Raw genomic sequence first — 22,094 nt, 5'->3', positions numbered from 1 at the left:
ATTTAAGAAGGGAACCCAGTTAGGTCTGAGTTGCTCAAGAGCACAAATTCTTGTGCCCACTGCCCATCTTGTCTGCCCTTCGAATTTAAACCTGTCTTTCTTCACCCGAGCAACAGAGCCCTGAGCCTGCGACCCTTGAGTGGTGTGATGTGGGTTGCCAGGCATTTCTCTGAGTCAGTTTCACTAAAGAATGTAGTTTTGTGACCATTTTCACCTACATCTCAGTTTTTTTTTCTTCTTTCCAATTAGCTAGTGTCTAATGTAGCACTTCTAAAGAATATGGTATACATATAGCCACGTGAGTCTCTGAAGCCACATGTGTCCCTGCATCCATGTATCTCCCTGCAGCCACGTATCTCCCCGCAGCCACATTTCTCCCTGCAGTGCTATCTCTCATTTTCCCCCCTTTAAGCTGAGAAGATTCTTCCTCAGTCAATCCTCATCAAAACCCTCATCAAAACCACTGTGCTGTATGCTCTCAGAGTACTGCATATCTATATTTGTGGTTTTTCCTCACAATTATCCTCTTACTTTTGTGGCTCATTATGATTTAGATATTATCTTCCTCCCAGCTATGCCATAAGTCTCCTGCACGTGGGCCCATACATCTCTAACTTTATCACTGAACTGTGCCCCCTAATTTAGCATCTGACTCTTAGTAGGCCCTCAAGAAAACGTTATTTAAGTGGTTTTTTTTTAGGAAGTGAGAACTTCTGCAATTTCCATTTTAACATGTTCTTAAAATCCAAGAGCAAATAAACATTTGACATTCATTTTGAGGCCTATCTACAAATAATTTTAAAATAAGTCTACTACCATTCCACAGACACCCATCAAATGACTAGTGACGGGCCTCTTGAAATTTCATTCTATTTCTTACTTTATTTCATCAAAAACTATAAATAAAATCATTTGGTAACATGACAAGTCTTTAATTAATATAAATTAGCTTAATATAAAATTCCAAGATATATAACCTAGAACAATATGGATCTAGCTTTTTTTAACTTAAACAGAAGAGAGAAAACAAGATACAAAGAAGCTTGCCTGTCTATTTGGTAAAGGTTTATGGTTTCAGTAACTCTGAGTTTGACCAACCATGAATGTTTTGCTGAATTTACTTAGAAAATGGTTGCCTATTAGCCAAGTGGACTTGGGTATAATGCACAATTTCAACTATAAAATAGAAATATTTTGAGTGGCAATTTTAAAAGTTAATGATATGTTTGTTTTGCTTAATACAGGAAAAAGCCAGACAGAGACATACCTTCACTACACAAACACAAACACAAACACACACACACACACACACACACACACACACACACACACACATACACACACACTATGTTAGTGTTACTGGAAAGAAAGTTAATGTCACAGCATTAAAGAAATGTTAAAGTACTCTTCTGATTTCTTAAAATACATTAATGAATCTACTGTACAAAACTTTTATGCAGTGTGTTCTAGGTAACATTCAGAATTTGGAGATTATTAATAGCATTTTTCCAGATGCAGCTACTTCACAGCTATGCATTTTATAATTTTAGAGAGAGATCATCATTAACACTGAGCTGTACATTTGCACCAAGGTCCTAGGACATCAGAAGTTTGGGATCTATTTTTACTTTCTCATCATCCTTCAGGTCCCTATTCTCTGCTTTCTATAATCTTCTTTCTGCCTTATATACTTGAACTCTAAAGATAATTTTACCCAGGCTACATATTCCCCCTTCTTAGCCTGTTTCAAATGGAACATCCTACATCCCAGGTCTCTCAGAGACGAGGGTGTATGCATCACTCGTAGCCATTGGCCTTACTGGAGAACCCTGCGGTGGGAGGCGCATCACTGAATTATCCATTTCTCTTCCCTGCTAGATCGTTGGCTGTGATCACCAGCTGGGAAGCACTGTCAAGAAGGATAACTGTGGAGTCTGCAGTGGAGATGGCTCAACCTGCCGACTGGTCCGAGGGCAGTACAAATCTCAGCTCTCTGCAAGTAAATGTAAGACACTACAGGGATGGGCCGGCCTGTACTTGTTGACCTGTTCCTTAATCCTTACCTGGCTCCTCTCTGCAACTGCTGAATAAAACATCTACTGAAGCAGAGAAAAGTCTGAAAATTGGGGTGAACATGTTCCTGCTTTGTGGATTCATGTGTGACAAATCAACTCACCAACTGTAACCTGAAGGAGAAACTTTTTTCTTCAGGAGTTAGTAGGGACAAACTAAATATGGGTCTAAAATTGAATGAGCTCTTCTACTCGATGGAGGTGCAGACTGCACTCTAGCTCCTGTCTGATACGTAGTCTGAGATGCCTGGTAAAGGATCACAGGGAGAGGAATGACATCGGTACAAGTTCACCCCTACTACTGCAGAATCACATGACCCTCGTGTACAAGGTGGCCGACAGTCAGTGCTGACAATGGGTTCTTTCAGAATTAATATTGGGCCAAAGTTTTGTGAAGCCATCTAATGATGTTGTGTCCTGATCTTCCCAGATCAGGAAATGAATGTGCTTTGAACTCCACACTCGCACCTCATGTAGACCTTACAGAAACCTAGCTAGCAAGGTAGTCTTAATTTTCATGTTATAGAGGACACGAATGAGACATTCCCAGATGGTATGACTTTCTGGGCTCACATGAAGAGTGAATATTGGGGTCCAAAGTCTGATCCCAGTATCTCAACACTTACCCATTCCTCTACTGTCCCATCATGGTAGTTACTAATTCTAGAGCTGAATGCCTATAACACAGATGGAGTGAATCTGCTCAGAAGTCCAAGGATATCTTCCTACTTGAGTTCTTAGTTGAATCTTTTAAAAACAGAAGGCATAAGCATCATGGCATCTCAGACCATGGCATTGCGTGTGAATTGTTTTACTAGTTTCCTCCCTGAAGACTATTGCACACAAAGAAGCCTCCCCTTCTACTCAAGGGCATGGAAGTTCACAGCCCTTTTGAGCCTGGTCTAATGTTTTTATTGCCTATTATTCCTTCAGTAAATCAGTTTCTATCTATTTTCATAGGTCTCCCCAAGCCTGGGAAGTGAAAATATTGAGTGTGGTTTTGCTCTCTGTACTTGTTGACTAGTTAGAGGAAAACAGCTGATGTGTGGCAGATGGACAGCTATAAACGGGCCTGTGGGTCAAGAGGAGAGCAGATGAAGCTGTTTTTTTGGAAAGCACTGAGAACTATTCTGTGAAGCTGAAAGGGCACCTCATCAAAGGGAAGGGGCCAATTGGGAACAGAGGCGGGAAGAATGCCCAAAGACAGTTGAGCATGTGAAGAATTAGAGATGCCCACTTAGGATGCTCACTGCATTTTCACTGCCCTGGAGGCACGGGAAAATGAGACTCTCTTAAGAAGTAAATCTGGCAGCTAAAATGAAGGATGGGACGACTTGGACGTTGATATAGAACATCCAGGAAAGCATTCTCTTTAGTCATGTATGCTGCTCACATATGCTCATAGCTTCTTTTATATGATGAAGAACTAAGAAAGTCAGAAGACGGAAACCAGAACTGGATAGAGACAGAACTCTTTTTTGAAGTCTCTGAAATTTGGGTTGGATTCTTTTTCTTTGTTTCTTTCTTTCTTTCTTTTTTCTTTTTTTCTTTCTTTCTTTCATTCTTTCTTTCTTTCTTTCTTTCTTTTGTTATTTTAAAAATGCATTTAAAAGGTCACTCCTAATGGGATTCTCTGAGGAATGCTGAAGAATTAAAATCTTTCTAATTATCTGTTCCATAATTGAATCGGTGCCCATTATCCAGGAATGCAGGGCTCACCAGTAAGCACCAAAATTAGGCGCATGTGCTGCATCTATGTTTTGGTTACTTGTGAAAGTAGGGAGTCTTCCCTTACCATTGTACCTGACTGCACAGTAGAGCAAGAACAGTATTCTTGTAGGTATTACACACACACACACACACACACACACACACACACACACACACACACACCACTGCCTGCCAGGCCCTGAGAAAGAAGGAAGACAAGCTCTAAAAGAACAAACTAAGGCAAGTTGGGAGCCATATGTCACCCCCAGTTCTGCAAATACATTCTTCAGTGAAAGGGACTCCATTCAAGACCGACAGTGGGTAAATTATCTAATACGCAAACCTGATGATTATACATAATGACAAAATGCAATTGATTCGTTTACCTTAGCCCTGATGATGCCTCATGACAAAATGATTTATATTAATAAGGCGCAGCATGTGCATGCCCCTCGCCACAATCCATAGCAGATGCTGAACGAGTCCACCCCAGTAGAGTCTCCCGCGCTGTATTTACAGGCTTCAAGGCAGCCCACAAGCAAGGGTGATTAGCTGCTCAACAGGCAGTTTGCTGGCCAGGTGAGCAGGCTCCACCCCTGAGGCTCAGGAGGAGGCTGCCAGGTCTCTCCCCACCGCTTGCCAAAAGGAGCCATAAGCCAGCCACATGCTCCCTTCCAACTCCTAGCACTTGGGTTCCCCACACTGAACTCATTTTCTTTCTAAATTTATATCCAAGTTGTTTTTTTTTTTCTTCTGTTATCAAAACTCATGGGAACAAAGGCAAAACAGAAGAGTGGAGAAAGACTATTGCAGAATGCCAGAGCAAAACAAGAAAAATAGGAGTAACTTATGAAACAGCCGCTGCTGAAGGAGAAGGAGCCATAATTTTATCAAAAGACACCATAATTGCTCATTCTTTTTGCACAGGAAAAGATTCCAGTGATAATGGCCAATCCTCCCTCTCCTACTCACTTCTTGACACCCTTAGACCAATGGGAAAAAATAATTAGCTAACTTTACCTTGTTTTTGTTTCTTGAAATGTAAAGACTGGTTTTGAAATATAAAGACTTATGAGTCTTACTGACAATTGTGGTAATATGTGCCATCTTAGACCCTTAGCCCCAGATCCAGCCAGTCTGTATGAATTTGCATCTGGCCCACAGAACTTTCTAATGTAGGCTTTGAAACCACAAGAACATCCGTAAGCCACACTCCTTGAGTAGCAAGGGTCAGATAAGCTCATTTCTATCAAAATAAAATAAAGCTCCTAATTTAAAGGATGTGCCTCTTAGGCTGTGACTTGTGCTGATTTATAATGCCCGTGGATTGGGATATTCCTGGACCTTCATTCTGGCACAAAAATTCTGAGGTGAAGTATGTTTATGATAAAAAAACAGGGCCTTCTGAGGAAAAAGTACAGAAAAAATTTAAACAGAAAAGTGGTAACAGTTTGTGCCTGGTACGTGACTGCTTCATGTACTCACGATCCCCTCAAAGATGCCTATCTATTCATTGAACAGCAGGCATTTATACGACACTGGCTACACACTGAGAAACTGTTCTGAGTGCTGGGAACATAGCAGAGGACAAAACAGACAAAAACCTGTTCCTCTGAGCAACTTACATACTAGGACGAAGAACCCTCAACAGATAAATCAAATGCATGTGTTCCATTGGTTTTTTTTTTGTTTGTTTGTTTGTTTGTTTGTTTTGTTTTGTTTTGTTTTGTTTGGTGCTGTTTGAGAAATAGGAAATATTAACCAAGGAGGGCCAGAGACGAGTCACAATTTTTAATAGGTTGGTAAGAAAGGGACTTACTGGCTTACTGGTAAGAAACTTGGTACTTGACAGAGGTCAAAGGGGTCATGATACAAAAGTCAGTTATCTGGCAATGAGACCAGGAAGAGAGCTTCAAGGCTAAAAGAAAGACAATGCAATGGTTTTAAAATATGTACACCTGTGACAAATTCTATGGGGGCCAATGAGAAAGTTTCCAAAAGCCCAGAGACATCTTGAATGAAGGCAGGCAGTCAGTGAGGTGAAGAATTTCATGGGCACGCGGAGTGTTAAAGGAATTTGGATCTTAGTCTAAATGACATAAGGAGCCACAGGGAACTTTGAGCAGAATGATTTTATGTGGATCCAAGGGTCACTCTACATTTGGGAGCAGAGCATGGGGTTGGGATGACTCTGGAGGTGAGAGAAACAGTTGGAAGGCTACTGCAGGAAGCTTGGCCAGGAGAGATGATGGCTGGGGCAGTAGCTGTGGATAACACAGGAATGGTCCAGTTCTAGGCAGACTGTCTTTCTGGGGTTCTAAGCTGCCATCCGTTGAGAAATGTTCCATGATTTCATGTGCCACAGAAAAAAGAATGAAGCTGTCACTTAAAGTAGAATTAGGTCACAATCCCTTTCTGATCACTCTTGGTTTTTACTTCATATTCACCTTAGACAGCTCTGTTTTACATTTAGACATATTTAATCGCAATACTGCTTTTAGATACATGGAAAAGATGAAATATGAGGGAAGTAAATTGATAAGTAAAACTAAAAAAAAAAAACTTTTTCTCAGAATGGTGTTCTTTTTACATTTCTTTTGAAACTTAAAAAAAATGTTTTGAGAATTTCATACATGAGTATCGTGTTTATAATATTTCCAGTCCACAAACTCTCCCTTCAAACTCCTCCCAAGCCAAATGTGTGATCTCTTCTTCTGTGATTATTACTGTCCTCTCTCTCTCTCCCTCTCTCTCTCTCTCTCTCTCTCTCTCTCTCTCTCTCTCTCTCTCTCTCTCTCTCTCTCTCTCTCTCACACACACACACACACACACACCCTGCTGATCAGTTTGAAGAGTGCCTGCACTACATGTCTGCATTTAAATGAAGTGTCCAAAACAGTCAAATCTAGAGAGACAAAGACAATTAACGGTTGCTTTGTAGGGGCAATTATTTTTGGAGAGCCATGACACATGACATCTACAGGGTTCTGGGCACAGCAACGTATTCTAACATTAGTTGCACTATGGTTGTTCAATGCCATGAACATACTCAAAGCCACTGCACTGTGTACTTTAAAGACGTGAACCATATACTGTTTAAGTCGCATCTTAACTATGAATAGTGAAGTCATAGGAGTGACTTGCCTCTACACCATCCAAATGCCTCATTGGCCTTTATTGTGGTACTTCTGCAGTAAGTCTCAAAACATGGTAATGTGATCCTTAGAGCTTGTATTTATTCTTCATTTAAAAGTAATTTTGGCTCTCCTCTCTGGTTCTTTGCCTTTCTGTGTAAGTTTTATAGTCTTCTTGTTCATATCTATGAAAGTTCTCCCCAGGACTTTGAGTAGAAGTAGCTGAATTCTTCAGATCGATTTAGTAGAGCAGAGTTCATGGCAACTTTAGTGTGTTAAGTCATTTGACCTGTCAGGGCCTTGTGTCTCTTTGCTAATCAGGTCTTCCTTAATGTCTTCATAGGTCCTTACAAGTTCTCAGTACACACATCCTCTGGCTTTGGGCTTTAGTCCTTTTGTATTTTTTCATCAATTACAAATGGTAGTAGTTTTTTTTTTAACTTACATATTGGAGTTTATACAAATGTGATTAGTTATGCGGTATATGCCTGCCATGTATTTGGTTAAATTCACTTACTAGCCCTTTGAGTTTTGGTAAATGCTGGGATTTGCTATATAATCACCTTGTTTACAGATAAAGGTTATTTTTCTTCTTCAGTTTCAATCTGTGAGCCAAATTTAAGATCCTTCTTCTGGCCAGGGCATCTTTTTAGGAATTAGGACATGAGTGGCATCCATCCTTCTTATTCCATTCGTAAGGTGAAAGCAGCCCATCCTCACAGCGAGTATGATAAGCAAAGGCCTTTTACAAGGTCTTCCCCCTCTCCCTCCCTCACGCACACACACACACACACACACACACGCACACACACACACACAGGAGGGGGTGTCTTCTAAGAACTATTATCATGGATATCAAATCTGATCAAATTCCCTTTATGTCTGCTCATGTAGCTTTTTTCTTGGCCTTATTAACAGGCTGGGATAAAATAATCCAAACATAAATTTCACTTAGTCATAGCCAGTCTTGTCATAGATTGGTAATTGATTTACCAAAATTTTGCTGAGAGTTTTTAACCTCTATTTTATGAAACACAGTAGTCTGAATTTGCAGATGAGGTATTGTCTGTGATCGATTTGGAGATCCTTCTAATACTGGCCTCATATAATACGTTTGAAAAAGTTCTGTTATATGATATTTTCTAGACAAAATAATATATGCAATTGATATTTATTATTAATATTTACTATTTCTTCTTTAAATGCATGGTAGCATTTACCAGTGAAATCTTATGGGCTAAAGACTTTTTTCAGTATTTAATGTTCTGAACATATGGTATACAGTTATAGTGACTATATTAATGCCCATTATGTGTTTTGATTGATGGATTTTTTACTTCAGTTGGGCTATATTTTTTGGGTTTGTACATGTCTGGTAATTTTTGACTGGATGCCAGTCATTGCAGATTTTACTTTGTTGGGTATGAGATATTTTTGTATTCCTATAAATATGCTTAAGCTTTGTTCTGGGAGCAGTTAAGTTACTTGAACTCAATGTGATCTTTTTTAGTCTTACAGTTTGGTAGGTGGGAGCAAAGCCATGCTTGGCCTAGAGTTAATTATACCCTTCTACAAGGCAAGACCCTTCTATATACTCAATGCTTCATGAATTATGATGACTTCAATTCTGTCTGGTGGGCTCTCTCCCTCCCTTTCTCCCTCCCTCAATCCCTCTGTCTCCCTGTCTCTGTCTCTGCCTATCTCAATAGCTCTCTTCTTTCTGGTAGGTTTTTTTTTTCTTTTTTCTTTAGAATTTTTTAACTGCTTCCACTTCTTGGACTCTCAGATATATTTTCTCAACTCAAAATTCCCACTTGCAAAACCACAGTCAGGAAACCCAGTCAAGAAAATAAGACAATGAAATACTAGGCTATACCTACTTTACTTCCTGACTCTCAAAATTAGCTTCCCTTTTCTACCCAAGGTCTAATGCCTTAAACAGTATGGTTTCATAAAATTTTATCTGATTTTTTTTTTTTTTTTGGTTATTTTAGACATGATATTAAACTGCTCCCTAATTTCTCTTGGCTGACAGTAGAAGTCTTGGTACTGGGCTCTTTGTTCACCTTTGCAAATATGTAGAACCAAATAGCTTTGACTCCCTTTATAGGTTGTTGTATGGCTCTTCCAAATCTCATTACCTGACAATCTCTACAGTTATTTCCCAGGGATTAATGAGTGTGTTCTACTGTTTTTGTAGAATTTCTTTAATTCTCGGACATTTGCTTTACAAAAACAGCAACTAGTTTTTTAATATAATATTTTGTATTCTTTGACAATTGTATGCAGTCATACAATGCAATTATGGTGTTAGTGTCTCTACAGCTGAAGAGAGAGAAGAGAGGATACAGTTTGCATAAAAGAACTCATGACACTATTGAGCAAAATATCCTAATATAAAATATGAGCATGTTCCTCTTAGAGTCAATGAAATAGGATATTTTGACATTAAAGCTTATTTTGATTAAATGTAATTTTGGAGAGCACTACAGTTTTTGGCCTAGACTGCTAAAAAGATAACATTCTCAAGTTGATAATGGAGACAGCATTGTTTGGCTTGCCTAGCATATATCTTTCATTATGCAATTACTGATAAACTTGTGTGGGAGGGATGGGTGAAAAGCTCCAATATTAAACCTCTTCTCTTTGATTGGATATGTTTTTAGAACACTAAAATTGATAAGAAGCTTTAAAATACACCTTCAAAATCTTCTCAACTTGGCAGACTTTTAGTGTTAACACCAATCATCATTTCATTTTTAAAATTAAGATGAAGTATTATCCCCAGGGAAGATTTCTTCAAATTGTGAACTTGCCAGCAGATCTAAAACCTAAGTAAAACTCATATCAGAATAGGAAAACTGTATTTTCAAAGTATTATTTCTCCCAGCTCTCTTTGATTCATCAAGTCAGGGCATTGGTATAATTTAAAACTTCATTCAGAATTCTCTATATAGAAAAGTGAAAAAAAGCATCTGCCACACAATAAAATGTTCAAAGAAATCTTTTAAGTACATTCCTTGGTAACCATTTGCTTATGAAATATCAGTTACAACCCAGGTATTGAAAAGACAGAATTCATGATTCTCATGAAGAGCTTGTCCATTTAGCACAGAAATACAGTATCTAACCTCTCTTAAAATGTTGATTAGAAACCTAGAAGTATGTCTCAAAGACTGGCTTCACGGTTCTGTCATCAAGGACAGACTAGATTAGGACAGATGCAGTGGATTATGAAACAGTGTGGCTTTGTAGAAGAGGGCATTCAGAGAAATGTGTGGCATGGTGAGAGATGTGGACAACTTTCCCACCAAACCACATCAATTGCACTAGTTGCTGAAAGCAACCATTGCAATGCCCCATATCTTGGAACCTCTTAAACATCTCTGTGTATAAGAGTTAGAAGAATTCTCTAACCTGCTTTCAACCAATGAGAATTTATTGTTAAATGCAAGTTTTCTAGCTCAAAGAATAGCTTCTCCTCTCAGCATGAAGAAAGAACATTTAATTTTTCTCATTCTTTTTGTATTTTTAGTTTAGAAATTCATGCATGAGTAAAACTGTATTCATATCATTTCAGCCCTTCCTTTCACACCTTCAACTCCTCCCATGTTCTTCCCAGCATCCCCTTTCCAATTCAATGACCTCTTCTTCTACAGTTGTTATAGAATTATTCTACACTATGTGTACGACCTACTGAGTCCAATTAGCATTGCCTGTATAGACTTGTGTTTAGGGCTGACCACTTAGGATTGTCACATCAGGAGCCCATTTCCTACATTATGTTCTAACATATATCAGATGTTATTAACAATTCCTATGATACGCATGTTTGATACACCCTGAGTTAAACAGAATGAAATGGTTTCTGTGATTCAGTGTAGCTGAGGAACTAATGGAAACTAGTGAAAAGGCTTTGAGCATTTCCACAAATAGGGTATAGCCAATAGGATTTCCTATTTTTCCTAAGGCCTTTTTCTTCAAAAACCATATGTGGTGGTTTGGATAAACGTGGCCCCCATAGGTCCATAGGGATGGCACTATTAAGAGGTATGGCCTTGTTGGAGTAGGTGTGGCTTTGTTGGAGGAGGTTTGTCACTAGGGTGGACTTTGAGGTCTGACTTAAGCCAGGCTTAATGGCTCACTATGTCTTCCTGTTGCCTGTGGATCCAGATGTAGAACTCTCGCTCCTTCTCCAGCACCATGTCTGCCTGCATGCTACTATGTTTCCCGCCATGATGATAATGACTAAATCTCTAAACTGTAAGCCAGCCTCAATTAAATGTTTTCCTTTATAAGAGTTGCTGAGGTCATTGTGTCTCCTCACAGTAATAGGAACCCTAAGACACCATCTTTGAGGCTAATAATTTATTGAATTTTTTTTTTTTTTTGTCTCTCACATAAAGGATGACTTTAAAAGACTCTTTAAGAACTTTGTAGAATGAAGTAATGAGTTGACTAGTTTCTGGTGACTGATAGGTCTATTTGCTCACAACAGAAGAGCTGTACTCTGTACAGATTCTCCAAACTCTGTGCTGAGTTCTACCCATTATTTTAGTACCTGTGTTAAGGAATTTTTATTTTGACTAGGCATATGCAAAAGGGTGTCAAAAGATATGTTTTCCCTCTTGTTTGGTGGGCTTTCTTCATCCTGTCTCATGCCCTCTGCATCATTCCCAGTTCCTTCCTACTCTCCCTGCTGGAGCATACAAATTGTAGCACATCAGCCAAAAGGCAATGTTACTGGCTCAGCATGTGGAATGTGAGTTACTTCTAACAAAGCCAGAGCTGGGTCCATGGGCTGTGTGGGGGTCAGAAGACTGCAGCTGAGCATAGCAGTGCCAAGTAGAAAGCTTCCCTTTCATTTGGACTTCATTTGACCCACGGATAAACAAAGACTTGCTATTTCTAGAAATCCCATTGTTTTAACTTCTTTGAATTTCTTTTGCAAACTTCAAGATGCACGTGTTTATGAAACTTAAGGTTCTGCAGGCTAGGTCTTAATGTCCCTGTGTTTCTCTTCTGTTTGTCTCCTACTCAGTTTGTTGTATGTGCCACAGAGTCCTAACTCTTGGAATTGTAGCCTTTTACTCAACAATGCATGGCATTAAAAACAGCAGTAAAGTTATAATGTGAGTAGAACATTCAACAGCATCAATAAATGTGACCTGTTCAGAGCAGGAATGAAAACTAGTAACTCACCCTCCATCAGCACGTTATGTCCTAGAGAACGCAGTGTTTCCAAGTTCACAAATAAAAATCTTTCATCCCTGTGCATGCCTGCCTGTTGGAATCAGAAGAAGATACTGAAAATGGAATTAATGACAGTTATGAACTGCCACGTGGCTGCTAGGAATCGAACCCAGGTCCTCTGGAAAAACAGCCAGGGCCTTTAACCACAGAGCCATATCTCTACCTCTTTGACCCCATTCTTAAGGAGTCTTGGACTAAAAAGAGGAAAATGAACCTATTCAAGACCTACTGTATTCCAAGTGACATAGTCATATGTGCATCTCTTATTTATATCTGGGCATAGCAGTATTCGATGTCACTGTATTAGATAACTTAAGTGGCTCACTATCTGCACTAAGCTTCACTGGAAATCTGTTATTTAATCCTAATTATCCAGGTACCATGATAGTGTCTCATGTTGGGAATATAAGGAAGAATAAACAATCACATAATTTCTGGATGTAATGGCTCTTAAATGTTCTCTTAATAACAGAACTTGCGCTCTTGCTCTCTTGCTCCCTTACCTTCTTTCTCTTCCCCCTTCCCATTCCCTTCCCCCTTCTCTCTCCATATGCTACAGCCTGTACTCCTCTCTTCCCCTCCCCTCCCCTCCCCCGTCTCTACCCTTACTACCCTCTTAACTCCCCTCCTTGTGCCCTGGATAAACTCTATTCTATACAAAAAAAAAAAAAAAAAAAAAAAAAAAAAAAAAAAAGGCAAACAAACACACAAAAAACCAGAACTTGCCTTTTTTGTTCATTTGATTCTTGACTGCTTTTCTATCCACTTGGTCTTGCTTTAGTCACCATGCTTCTGGAGATTCCAGTTCTTCACCATAAAACCCTCTTTGTTCATGTCTCCAGCCATGGGTGAAGCAGTCTAAGTGAACTCGGTCTGCAGCAAACAGTATCACAGGTGGAGTTTCAAGTGATCGTGTCTGTGCTATCATCAGGGTGGACGTCATCCACCTTCAATTATTTTTTAAGGTTTATTTTTATTTTGAATGATGTGTAGTTGTATGTGCATGCATGTGGGTATGTGCTTTTGAGTGTGGGTACATAAGTAGGCCAGAGGCTTCAGATCCCCTGAAGCTGGAGGTACACATGGTTGTGAACCACCTGATGTGGATGCTGGGAACTAAACTCAGGTCCTCTGGAATGGCAGCTAGAGCTCTAAAGCACCGAGCCATCTCTCCAGCCTCTCTGTGTTTGTAAATTCCTGCATCTCATGAGTGTAGGCTCAACTTTTAGGTCTGGAGATCTACACTAAAATAATCTTTGATTCAGCCAAAGCTTTAAAAGTATTTCAAAACACAGATGGTAGATGTGGAGCAATATTTGAAATCACTTACCAGGCTTGACAATATTTCATTAAGAATGAAAGTAATCTGTAGCCAAGAACAGGAAGGATGGGGCTTCAGGGCTCGGAGCACACAAATTTTTCCTCCTTAGTCCACCCCATTTAGCCAAGATGCACTGACAGAGAGAGGTACAGATTCTAATATAGAGCACTGTCCTTTGAACACTAGGGCTTTGTTTTCATTTTAACCCAGTATAAATGTTATTATCCTGGAGAATTTGATGGCAATTTAAAGTCAAAGAGTTTCTTGCAAACCCATTTTTAAATCAAAATTTATGTGAGTGCATGGTTAAAGAGCATACCACTTTGCAGAACACGCAGTTTTCCGCAGCCATGTTAAGTGGCCCACAATGCACTGCAGCTCCTACTCCATGAACTCTACCACTCTCTTCCGGTCTCCGTGTGCAACTCCACTTATACGTGTACATCTTCCCACCTGGACACAGATGGACAGAAAAATACACACAAACTCATTTAAAGATAAAACATCTTTTTTTAAAAAAATCACATTTATTTTTAAAAGCTTAATTTCCCCTAAACTAAGCAGTGGTAGCTCCTTAGGCATGTTTTATTTTGGACAAAGTAGACATTTTAATTCTAAGTCATGGCCTTTTACATTTCAAACACTAAGAAAAAACATTTAAATCTATTGTTTCTGTCTTCGTATGGGACACAGTCAGTAATCCTTTTGTCAAATTAATATGCTTTTACAGCTTTGCTCTGTCTCTTTCTAGCGGATGACACCGTGGTCGCCATTCCTTATGGCAGCAGACACGTTCGCCTTGTCTTAAAGGGGCCAGATCATTTGTGTAAGTAGAGCTACTGTTTTCCTTGAGGGACTAGAAATGTTAGCTCTTACTATTAACTTTTGTTCCCAGAAGGGATTAAAGATCAAAATAGCCTACACCCGCACCCCTGTCCCACCCCCATCTCAGTCCTGTAAGGCGGTAATTTGAATGGCTTCTGATTGTTTTTGGCTGTGTGCTGAGAAGGAGAAAGCCTTAGCAGTCTCTAAGCACAGTCATCCAGGGTGCCAATGTGTTCTATGCGGCTAATCACTTGACTGAGACACTAAACCTTCTTGACTGTTAACTCTCTCTGTTCCGTTGTCTTTCTCTATAGTCGCTCTTACCTTTTTCTTTTCTTGCCTCCCTGTTCCTTTTCCTCCTTCTGAAATTCATTTCTTCTCCATTTTTTCTTTCTTTTCCTTCCATATTTTAAACTTTATTTGTCTGCAAATACATAGAAGTACCCAAGTGTGCAGTTTCAAGCAAACTATTGCAGACTGTTCAACTCTGTGAATTAATTCATAGCCCTCACATCTTGAAGACAAATGGTAGAATTTGAGATGATAATAGAGCCTTAAAGATAAAATGCTAGCTTTCTCCATGTAGGATTTGTGTTCTCAACCTTCCCAATGCTGCAAGCCTTTAATAGAGTTTCTCGCGTTGTGGTGAGCCCCAACCATAAAATTATTTTGTTGGTACTTCATAACTGTGACTTTGCTACTGTTAAAAGTCAAAATATAAATATCTGATATGCAAGATTTCTGATATGGGATGTCCCCAATAAAGGGTCTTGAGCCACAAATTCAGAAGCACTGGTCTAAGAACGGATCTTAGTCAAGACAGCACACCCAGCCCAGCCCATTCATCCAGTTCAATGCTAGTCACATAGAGATCTGTAAACAAGAAGTTGAGGTCTGTAAACAAAGACAAAGCAGGGGTATGAAAACACGTCCTGTGACATCTACTTTCTGTCCAGTTCTGCCAGTTTAAGTAACAAGGATTATTTCCTGGTAATTAGACTATCATTATAATCAGATGAACAAGTGGAAAATAGATCAGAGAGCCTGAAGAAGTTACTGTATCCTACTAAGTCTTTCTACAAAATAGAAACAAACACATTTAATCAAAGAGATGAGGTTAGGAAGGTCATGTGAAGCATGTGTTAAGTGAGGTACAGTTTAGACACTGATAGGTTATCCCTATATGGGCCCAAGTTATTTTCTAACCTGGAACAGTCCCATAAAGTTCAGTGTTCACATGTCAAAAGATCATGCATGCGTACATGTGATGCCATCCAAATGACTTGTTCATTCCCTTGACAGCTGCTATTGAACAACCACACTCTAAGATGGAGTGTGTGAGCAGTGCTGGAGACTCAAATAAAATAGCCAGGCTGAGGCGATCATTCTGACACTCGAGAATGACTGGACCATGCTGAACAAAAAGACTTAAAATAGAATCTTATATTTATAAATGTGTTAACCTCCTGTATTTTCCTAGTTTTGTGATTGCTAAGGAGCTGGGGAATTGGGGGTTTAGGAAGATGTTCATTTAGTAAGGGGCTTGTTGTGCAAGCACGAGAGCCTGAGTTCAGATCCTTCAACACCAGGTAAGAAAGCAGTGTGGGGACTAGAGAGATGGAACAACAGATAAGAACCCTAGTTACTCTTCCAGAGAACCTGGGTTCAATCCCCAGCACACACATGGCAGAGTGTAGGTGTCTCTAACTTCAGTTCTTTGGGATCCAGCACCCTCATACAAACATACATGTGGTCAAAACACCAGTGCAAAGGAAATAGATTGATAGATGGATGGATGGATAGATGGATAGATAGAGAGATACATTAAAATTTGAAAATAAAAAACAATATATATCTATAATCCCAGCACTGGTCCCAGCACTGGAGGCAGAGGCAGGCTGGTTCTCCAGAGTTCATTAGTCAGCCAACGTAGCCCAATAACTGAGTTACAGGTCCAGTGAGAGACCCTGACTAAAGAAAGTACTCTCTATGTATTACAATGTATAATGTCAATATATATTCAATAAGCACTGTTGTTCCATAGCCCTCCTCCCCCACATTTGATAGTTCTGTCTCTGTACCCAAATCATCCTGCTTGTGCTTATATGAGATAATTTATATATAATCAATTTATTTTGTGACACATTAATATATATCAATACATAATCACAATAATTGCATTTGCAGTTTTATATATATATATATATATATATATATATATATATATATATATGTATGTATATATATGAAATCATCTCAGGCATCCTCTAAATTCCTACAACAAAGATGCCCCATAGACTGTGTCATTGAACAAATTCTGGCTTGAATGCTCATATCTTTCTGCTTCAGTGTTTATAAAATACCACCTGTGAACAAAATTGATTATCAAAAATTGCTGTGAAAAGAGGGGCGACTCAATGGATAGCAACTGTCTTTAAACCACTATGGCTTTTTCCAGTTGAGCAATAACGTATGTTCAGTAAGTAGCAGAAAGTATAAAGGGGGTAGGTCGATGCATGAAAAGGAAGTTTCACAGGTGCTGAGACATCACATGGACCCACCTAGACTACTTCTATAAGTAAAAGGAAAGTTGGGGGGTATTTCTGGTCTGAAGGCAACCAGAATAGAAGTCAGTTAGATATGTATGAGATGTGGGTAGCCTAAGGAATTGGGTTACAGTAAAGGGGGATGCTCAGATGAGGTCATTGGTAAGTCAAAGGGTATTTTGACAAGGAACCATGGATGCTTGGATAGTGAGTTTTAAAATAATTTCATTTGTAACATAATCTTCTGTATGACATAGACATGTTTATATACCTTATTTATATTATAATTTCAATAGTATCGGCTATCTAAAAAATAACGCTCCTTTCTTAAGTAGCTCAAGCTTTAATTCATACAATGTGTTTGCATGTGCTCTGTGGTAGCCCCAGGCATATCTGCTTCTCCTCTTCTTGCATTTGATTATATAGATCTGGAAACCAAGACGCTCCAGGGGACTAAAGGTGAAAACAGCCTGAGCTCTACAGGCACTTTCCTTGTGGACAATTCTACAGTGGACTTCCAGAAACTTCCAGACAAAGAGATACTGAGGATGGCTGGGCCACTGACAGCAGATTTCATCATTAAGGTAAAGTCTGTTTAGTTCCTTCCTATTAAGTCACATCAAAATGAATGACACTTGTAATTGTTAAAAGAAATAGATGAGGGATAGGTAAGTAGGTTGGCAGGTAGGTAGATAGGTAAATAAATAGATGGATAGATGATAGATAGTTAAATAGATAGATAGATAGATAGATACATAGATAGATGATAAATAGATAGATAGATAGATTAGAAAATGATAATTGATAGAGAAATAGGTAGATAGATGATAAATAATAGATGATAGATTGATATCGCAATATATAGATCATAGATAGATGAGTGATGGTAGATAGATAAATAATAGATAATACAGACACAAAGAAAAATAGATAAATAACAGAATATATAATATATGGGTAGATAGATGATAGCTAATGATAATGTGTGTGTATGTATGTATATATGTATGTATGTATGTATGTATGTATGTATGTATGTAAAACCATGCTTTACCCAGATACTGTTTAATTCAAATGTTTTGTTAGCTACATGTTCAGTGTTATATGAATATATGATATATTCAAGGACAATTTTTGAATATATTATTAATCAAATGGCCTCACATACATAGCCAATATAGCTATCATTAGTTGGAGGGCATAAATCATTTATGAGTAATTAGAGTACAGTTGTTGACTAATATAGGTTGACTTACTGATCACATCCTCAGTGAGAGAGAAATTCAAACTGATCACCCATAGCCCTAACCAACCAGTCATACTTTCTATGGCAAATTCATTTTTCTCTCTTGCTGGCAAGAAGATTGACCAGCTTCCTTGTATCAGAGCTGCCCTGCCCTTAAAGGTAATATGAAACACATTGCTGGAAGCACCAGGACATTCTATCAGAAAAATGCACACACTGGGAGAGCACTTGGGAATCCCAATAGAATAAAACATTTCTTTTCTTTAGGAGGTCAGGAGGACCTGAAGGGTTTCAGCTGTAAAGCTGTAAAACTTGTAATGTGTCCAGGACTCCAGAAATTTTTTCATCATGAGACCTGGAGCCAGAGGACATTTGATTTAAGCAAAGATTCAGTGACCCCAAAGCAGCTGGAAGTAAGACTACATAGAGGAAAATGCAATAGGCAGTGAGTTTGCAGGGAAGAAGGGTTCCAGAACTCTGTCCTTTATCTCCATCTGTACAGTTGCTCTGTTTAATTCAGGCCAGATGCTTGAATATGAACAAGAAGCTACAAACTAATAGAGATAGCATACAATGGCACATCTAGTAAAAATCAAATTATATATTAATTCTTTGAAACTCGTAGAGTACTACTGGGTAGACCATTTATAGAATATCCATTTCCCTGGTGACCTTACAACAGTTAAGATGAATGTATAGAGTAAACTTCCAATGCATCCTTGAATAGTTTCTAGCAGCATCCAACACCTTCCATCCATCTCGTTACCTTCAGCCCATCGGCCTTGTGTAGTGAGGTGAGCATAATTAAGATTGAGCTTAAGTAAACTCAGAAACCCACAGTGTCAATTTTTTTCTTTGTGTCATCACCATCTTTTTAAATGTTTGTATTAATTGTATTTGGTTAGCATTCAGGATTCGCTTAGACATATGTGGTGGCTTGCTCATACTTGCTGACCACTGTTCATCCCGGCCTTACTGCTCCACTTTTGATGGTTCCCTTCCCCCCCCCTCAAGTAAACATGCTTGTGTTATATGACATGATGCATATGTGACTATATGTACATATGCATATTTAAATCTAGATTCTACACAAATAAAATGTTATGTATTTCTCCACCCCCTTCCATGAATAGGAATAGTATTGCCTATTCAAGTCAATCAGAAAACTTTGAGTCACTTGGTTTCTCTTCTTTACACAATAAACTTGGTTTCCATACATTTTTCTGGTCCTTCTCCATTCCGGCTGCCTTTGTTTTAATTTAGACCCATGCAATTCTTTAACTAAGCTAATACTGATGATAAAGATTTTTTCCCAGCTCAGATTCCTTATCTATTTGGATTCTGAATTGGTCTTCTAGAATTATCTGTCCCCTTTTCAGAATCCTTTACAGTCCTTTAAGTTTGAGATGAAAATCTAAATTCACAGCACAGCACCTATTGTTTTGATAACCAGGGTTCTTAATGTCTTTCCACCTTACTTTTGACTTGACTCCTTTGTGCTTAAACTGAGAGACTAGCAAGTCTTGACCAGCACCATTACCATCAGTACTCACAGTCTTGGAGAAACATGGTCTCTACCTAAAATGTTTCCCTCTTTTCCTCTGGCATCCTACTTACAAATCCTTGTGTCTCCTTGGCCATTTCTTTCTTCATCCTAAATTTGTTTATGTCTCCTCGTTGTTTCTAGAGGAAGGGGCTGTCTTATATTTATCTTCATAGCGCAACAAAAGCAAACCATGAAGCATGAGTAAATACCAAAGAATGAGGAGTTCTGGCTCTCAGACAGCAGTACTTTGGACAGTAACAGGTGATGTCATAACCATCGTACAACCATGAAACACAGCTGCAGGAAAGACTCACCTGAGGTCGTACTCATGTAATCTTGGACTAGAAGTCACATTTCTTTTCTTCCAGCCCAAAACTCTTTTTGATTGTCTATGTTCCTCCTAAGAATGTATTTTCCCCCTAAGCTCTCATTAGAAAACATCTGGTATTAAACGAATGTAAAGTTATTCTAAATTAGATTATGTAAAAATTTTAATGTATTCATACAAACTTGAAAATGAGCCAGATAATTTAAGAAATGGGGAAAGAAAATCACCGTTTTTTTTTTTTTTTTTTTTTTACCAGAGATTCATTTCTATGTTTCTTTAATAAAGGAAAGGATCTGAAAGTAAGTGATTATCATTTTATAATTTTTCAAATTTAGCTGTCAAAGTTTATCTCAACTCTCAGATTTAGGTTGATGTACAACACTACTGACTGCTGTGAATGATGTGGGAGCAGACACAGACAACAGACGTCTCGTCAGCATGCCCACTTCATGCCCTTTGGTTATACACTCCCAGATGGCGATTGTTGCATTTTATGGTACTTCTATGGTGCTTCTGTTTACAACTTCTTTAGGACTTCTTTTTCACTTGGTTGAACCAATTTCCATTGCCACACTCAGTAGAAAGACTCCCTTCACTCTGCATTCCTGCCAACCTTAGCTCTTCAGTTCAATGGCAGCCATCCTGGCAGGTATGGGCTAACAGGTAACCACAAGGTTTCCATCATGACTGGTGATGCTGAGTGTCTACTGGAGCACTCCCTCTTTTAAGAAGATCATTATCCCCCTTTAGCCAAGCCATTTTTTCTTATATTCAGTTGTGTTTCTACTGCATTTTGCATATTAACTACATATGATTTACACTTAATCTCTTCCATTCTTTAAAATGTTCTTTTTATTCTGTTGATTGTTTTCTTTCCTGTGTACAACATTTTAAAATTTAATATAATAACATTTTTTCTTTGCTTTGGTTGCTTTTACTTTTGAGGTTATACATCATTCCTCTAAATCATTGTTAAGATCAATGAGTGTTATCAAACTATTCTCACTGTTTCTTCTAGTATGTCTATAAGTGTAGGCTCTACATGTCCAGTCTTGATCTTTGTGCAGGAAAGAATCTGAGCTGATCTGTGTGTATGGTTAGGGATAAAGATCTAATTTATTCTTCCAATCTGTGATACTCGGTTGCCCAGATACCATTTATTAAAGAAAATATTTTTCCTTATGTATTTTTTGTCACTTTATCAAAACTAACTTGGTCATAAACACTGGGGGTCATTTGCAGACACTGTTATGTTCCATTGCTTTATGGTTCTTACCAGTGCTTGGCTCTTCTGATTGTGTAGCCATCTTTGAAATCAGGTAGAATGATGCTTCTAGCTTTGCTGTTTTTGCTCAAGATTGCTTTGTCTAACCAAAAGTATTCTCTTCTACATAAATTTTTAAAAATCATTTTATATTTCCATGAAGAATATCTTTGGAATTTTGGTAAAGATGGCATTAAATTTGTAGGTCACATCAAATGAGACAGACATTTTATCATTTTTCTTCCAATACACAGGCCAATATATTTTCCATTCATTTGTGTCTTATTCCATTTCCAGCCCAAAACTCTTTTTAATATTCTATTTTTCTTCTACAAAAGTATTTTCCACAATATTTTACATATTTTTAGTGTATAGACTTTTTACTCCCTTAGTTACATTTATCATTTTGCTGCCTAAAGTATTTGTTTCAAAAAATTTAAACTCTAAACATTGGTTATACAAGCAAATTTGGCAATGCTAGTGAGCTGTGATGGGTAAGCATTCTAGAATTTAGTATATCCCACTGCTTACTGTCTGTGTGACTTCTCATATAATGTTTTATCTACTTGAGCCTGCTTACTCCTTCATAAAATGGTGATAAAATTGGACCACTCCCAATGGAGCCCCATGGGGCATTAAATGAGATAATGTATACAAACCTGGATAGAATTAAATTACTTCCTTTCTGTCTTTGAAATGCTTTAACTGCCAGTTACCCAATCACAGTGCAAGCTCTACATAATAGCAAAAGGTTTCTTCTCTGAAGACGGTCATTGGCTGATCACTTTACAACTGGTATCCCAGCAACAATTTGGCATGTATGACCAATAAAACTGATAGATGGGAAAG

The 22,094-nt window shown here is 38.4% G+C and overlaps 1 protein-coding gene across 2 annotated transcripts in view; it reads left to right on the top strand.

The window, feature by feature from the left end:
• Positions 1 to 22,094, top strand: part of ADAMTSL1 (ADAMTS like 1) — a gene marked incomplete at its 5' end in the record, with an annotated part of 379,578 nt that overhangs the window by 141,123 nt on the left and 216,361 nt on the right. For both annotated transcript variants that reach the window (XM_080921555.1, XM_080921554.1), the window contains 3 exons: positions 1,879 to 2,005; positions 14,242 to 14,316; positions 17,288 to 17,445. In XM_080921555.1, the coding sequence (XP_080777681.1) occupies positions 1,879 to 2,005; positions 14,242 to 14,316; positions 17,288 to 17,445 (360 nt within the window). The remainder of the gene's footprint in view (positions 1 to 1,878; positions 2,006 to 14,241; positions 14,317 to 17,287; positions 17,446 to 22,094) is intronic.

The sequence above is a fragment of the Micromys minutus genome (genome assembly GCF_963924665.1).
Source record: "Micromys minutus genome assembly, chromosome: 9".
NCBI classification, from domain to species: domain Eukaryota; kingdom Metazoa; phylum Chordata; class Mammalia; order Rodentia; family Muridae; genus Micromys; species Micromys minutus.
Note: the sequence above shows the minus strand (reverse complement) of the source record. Positions and strands in the feature narration are given on the sequence as shown.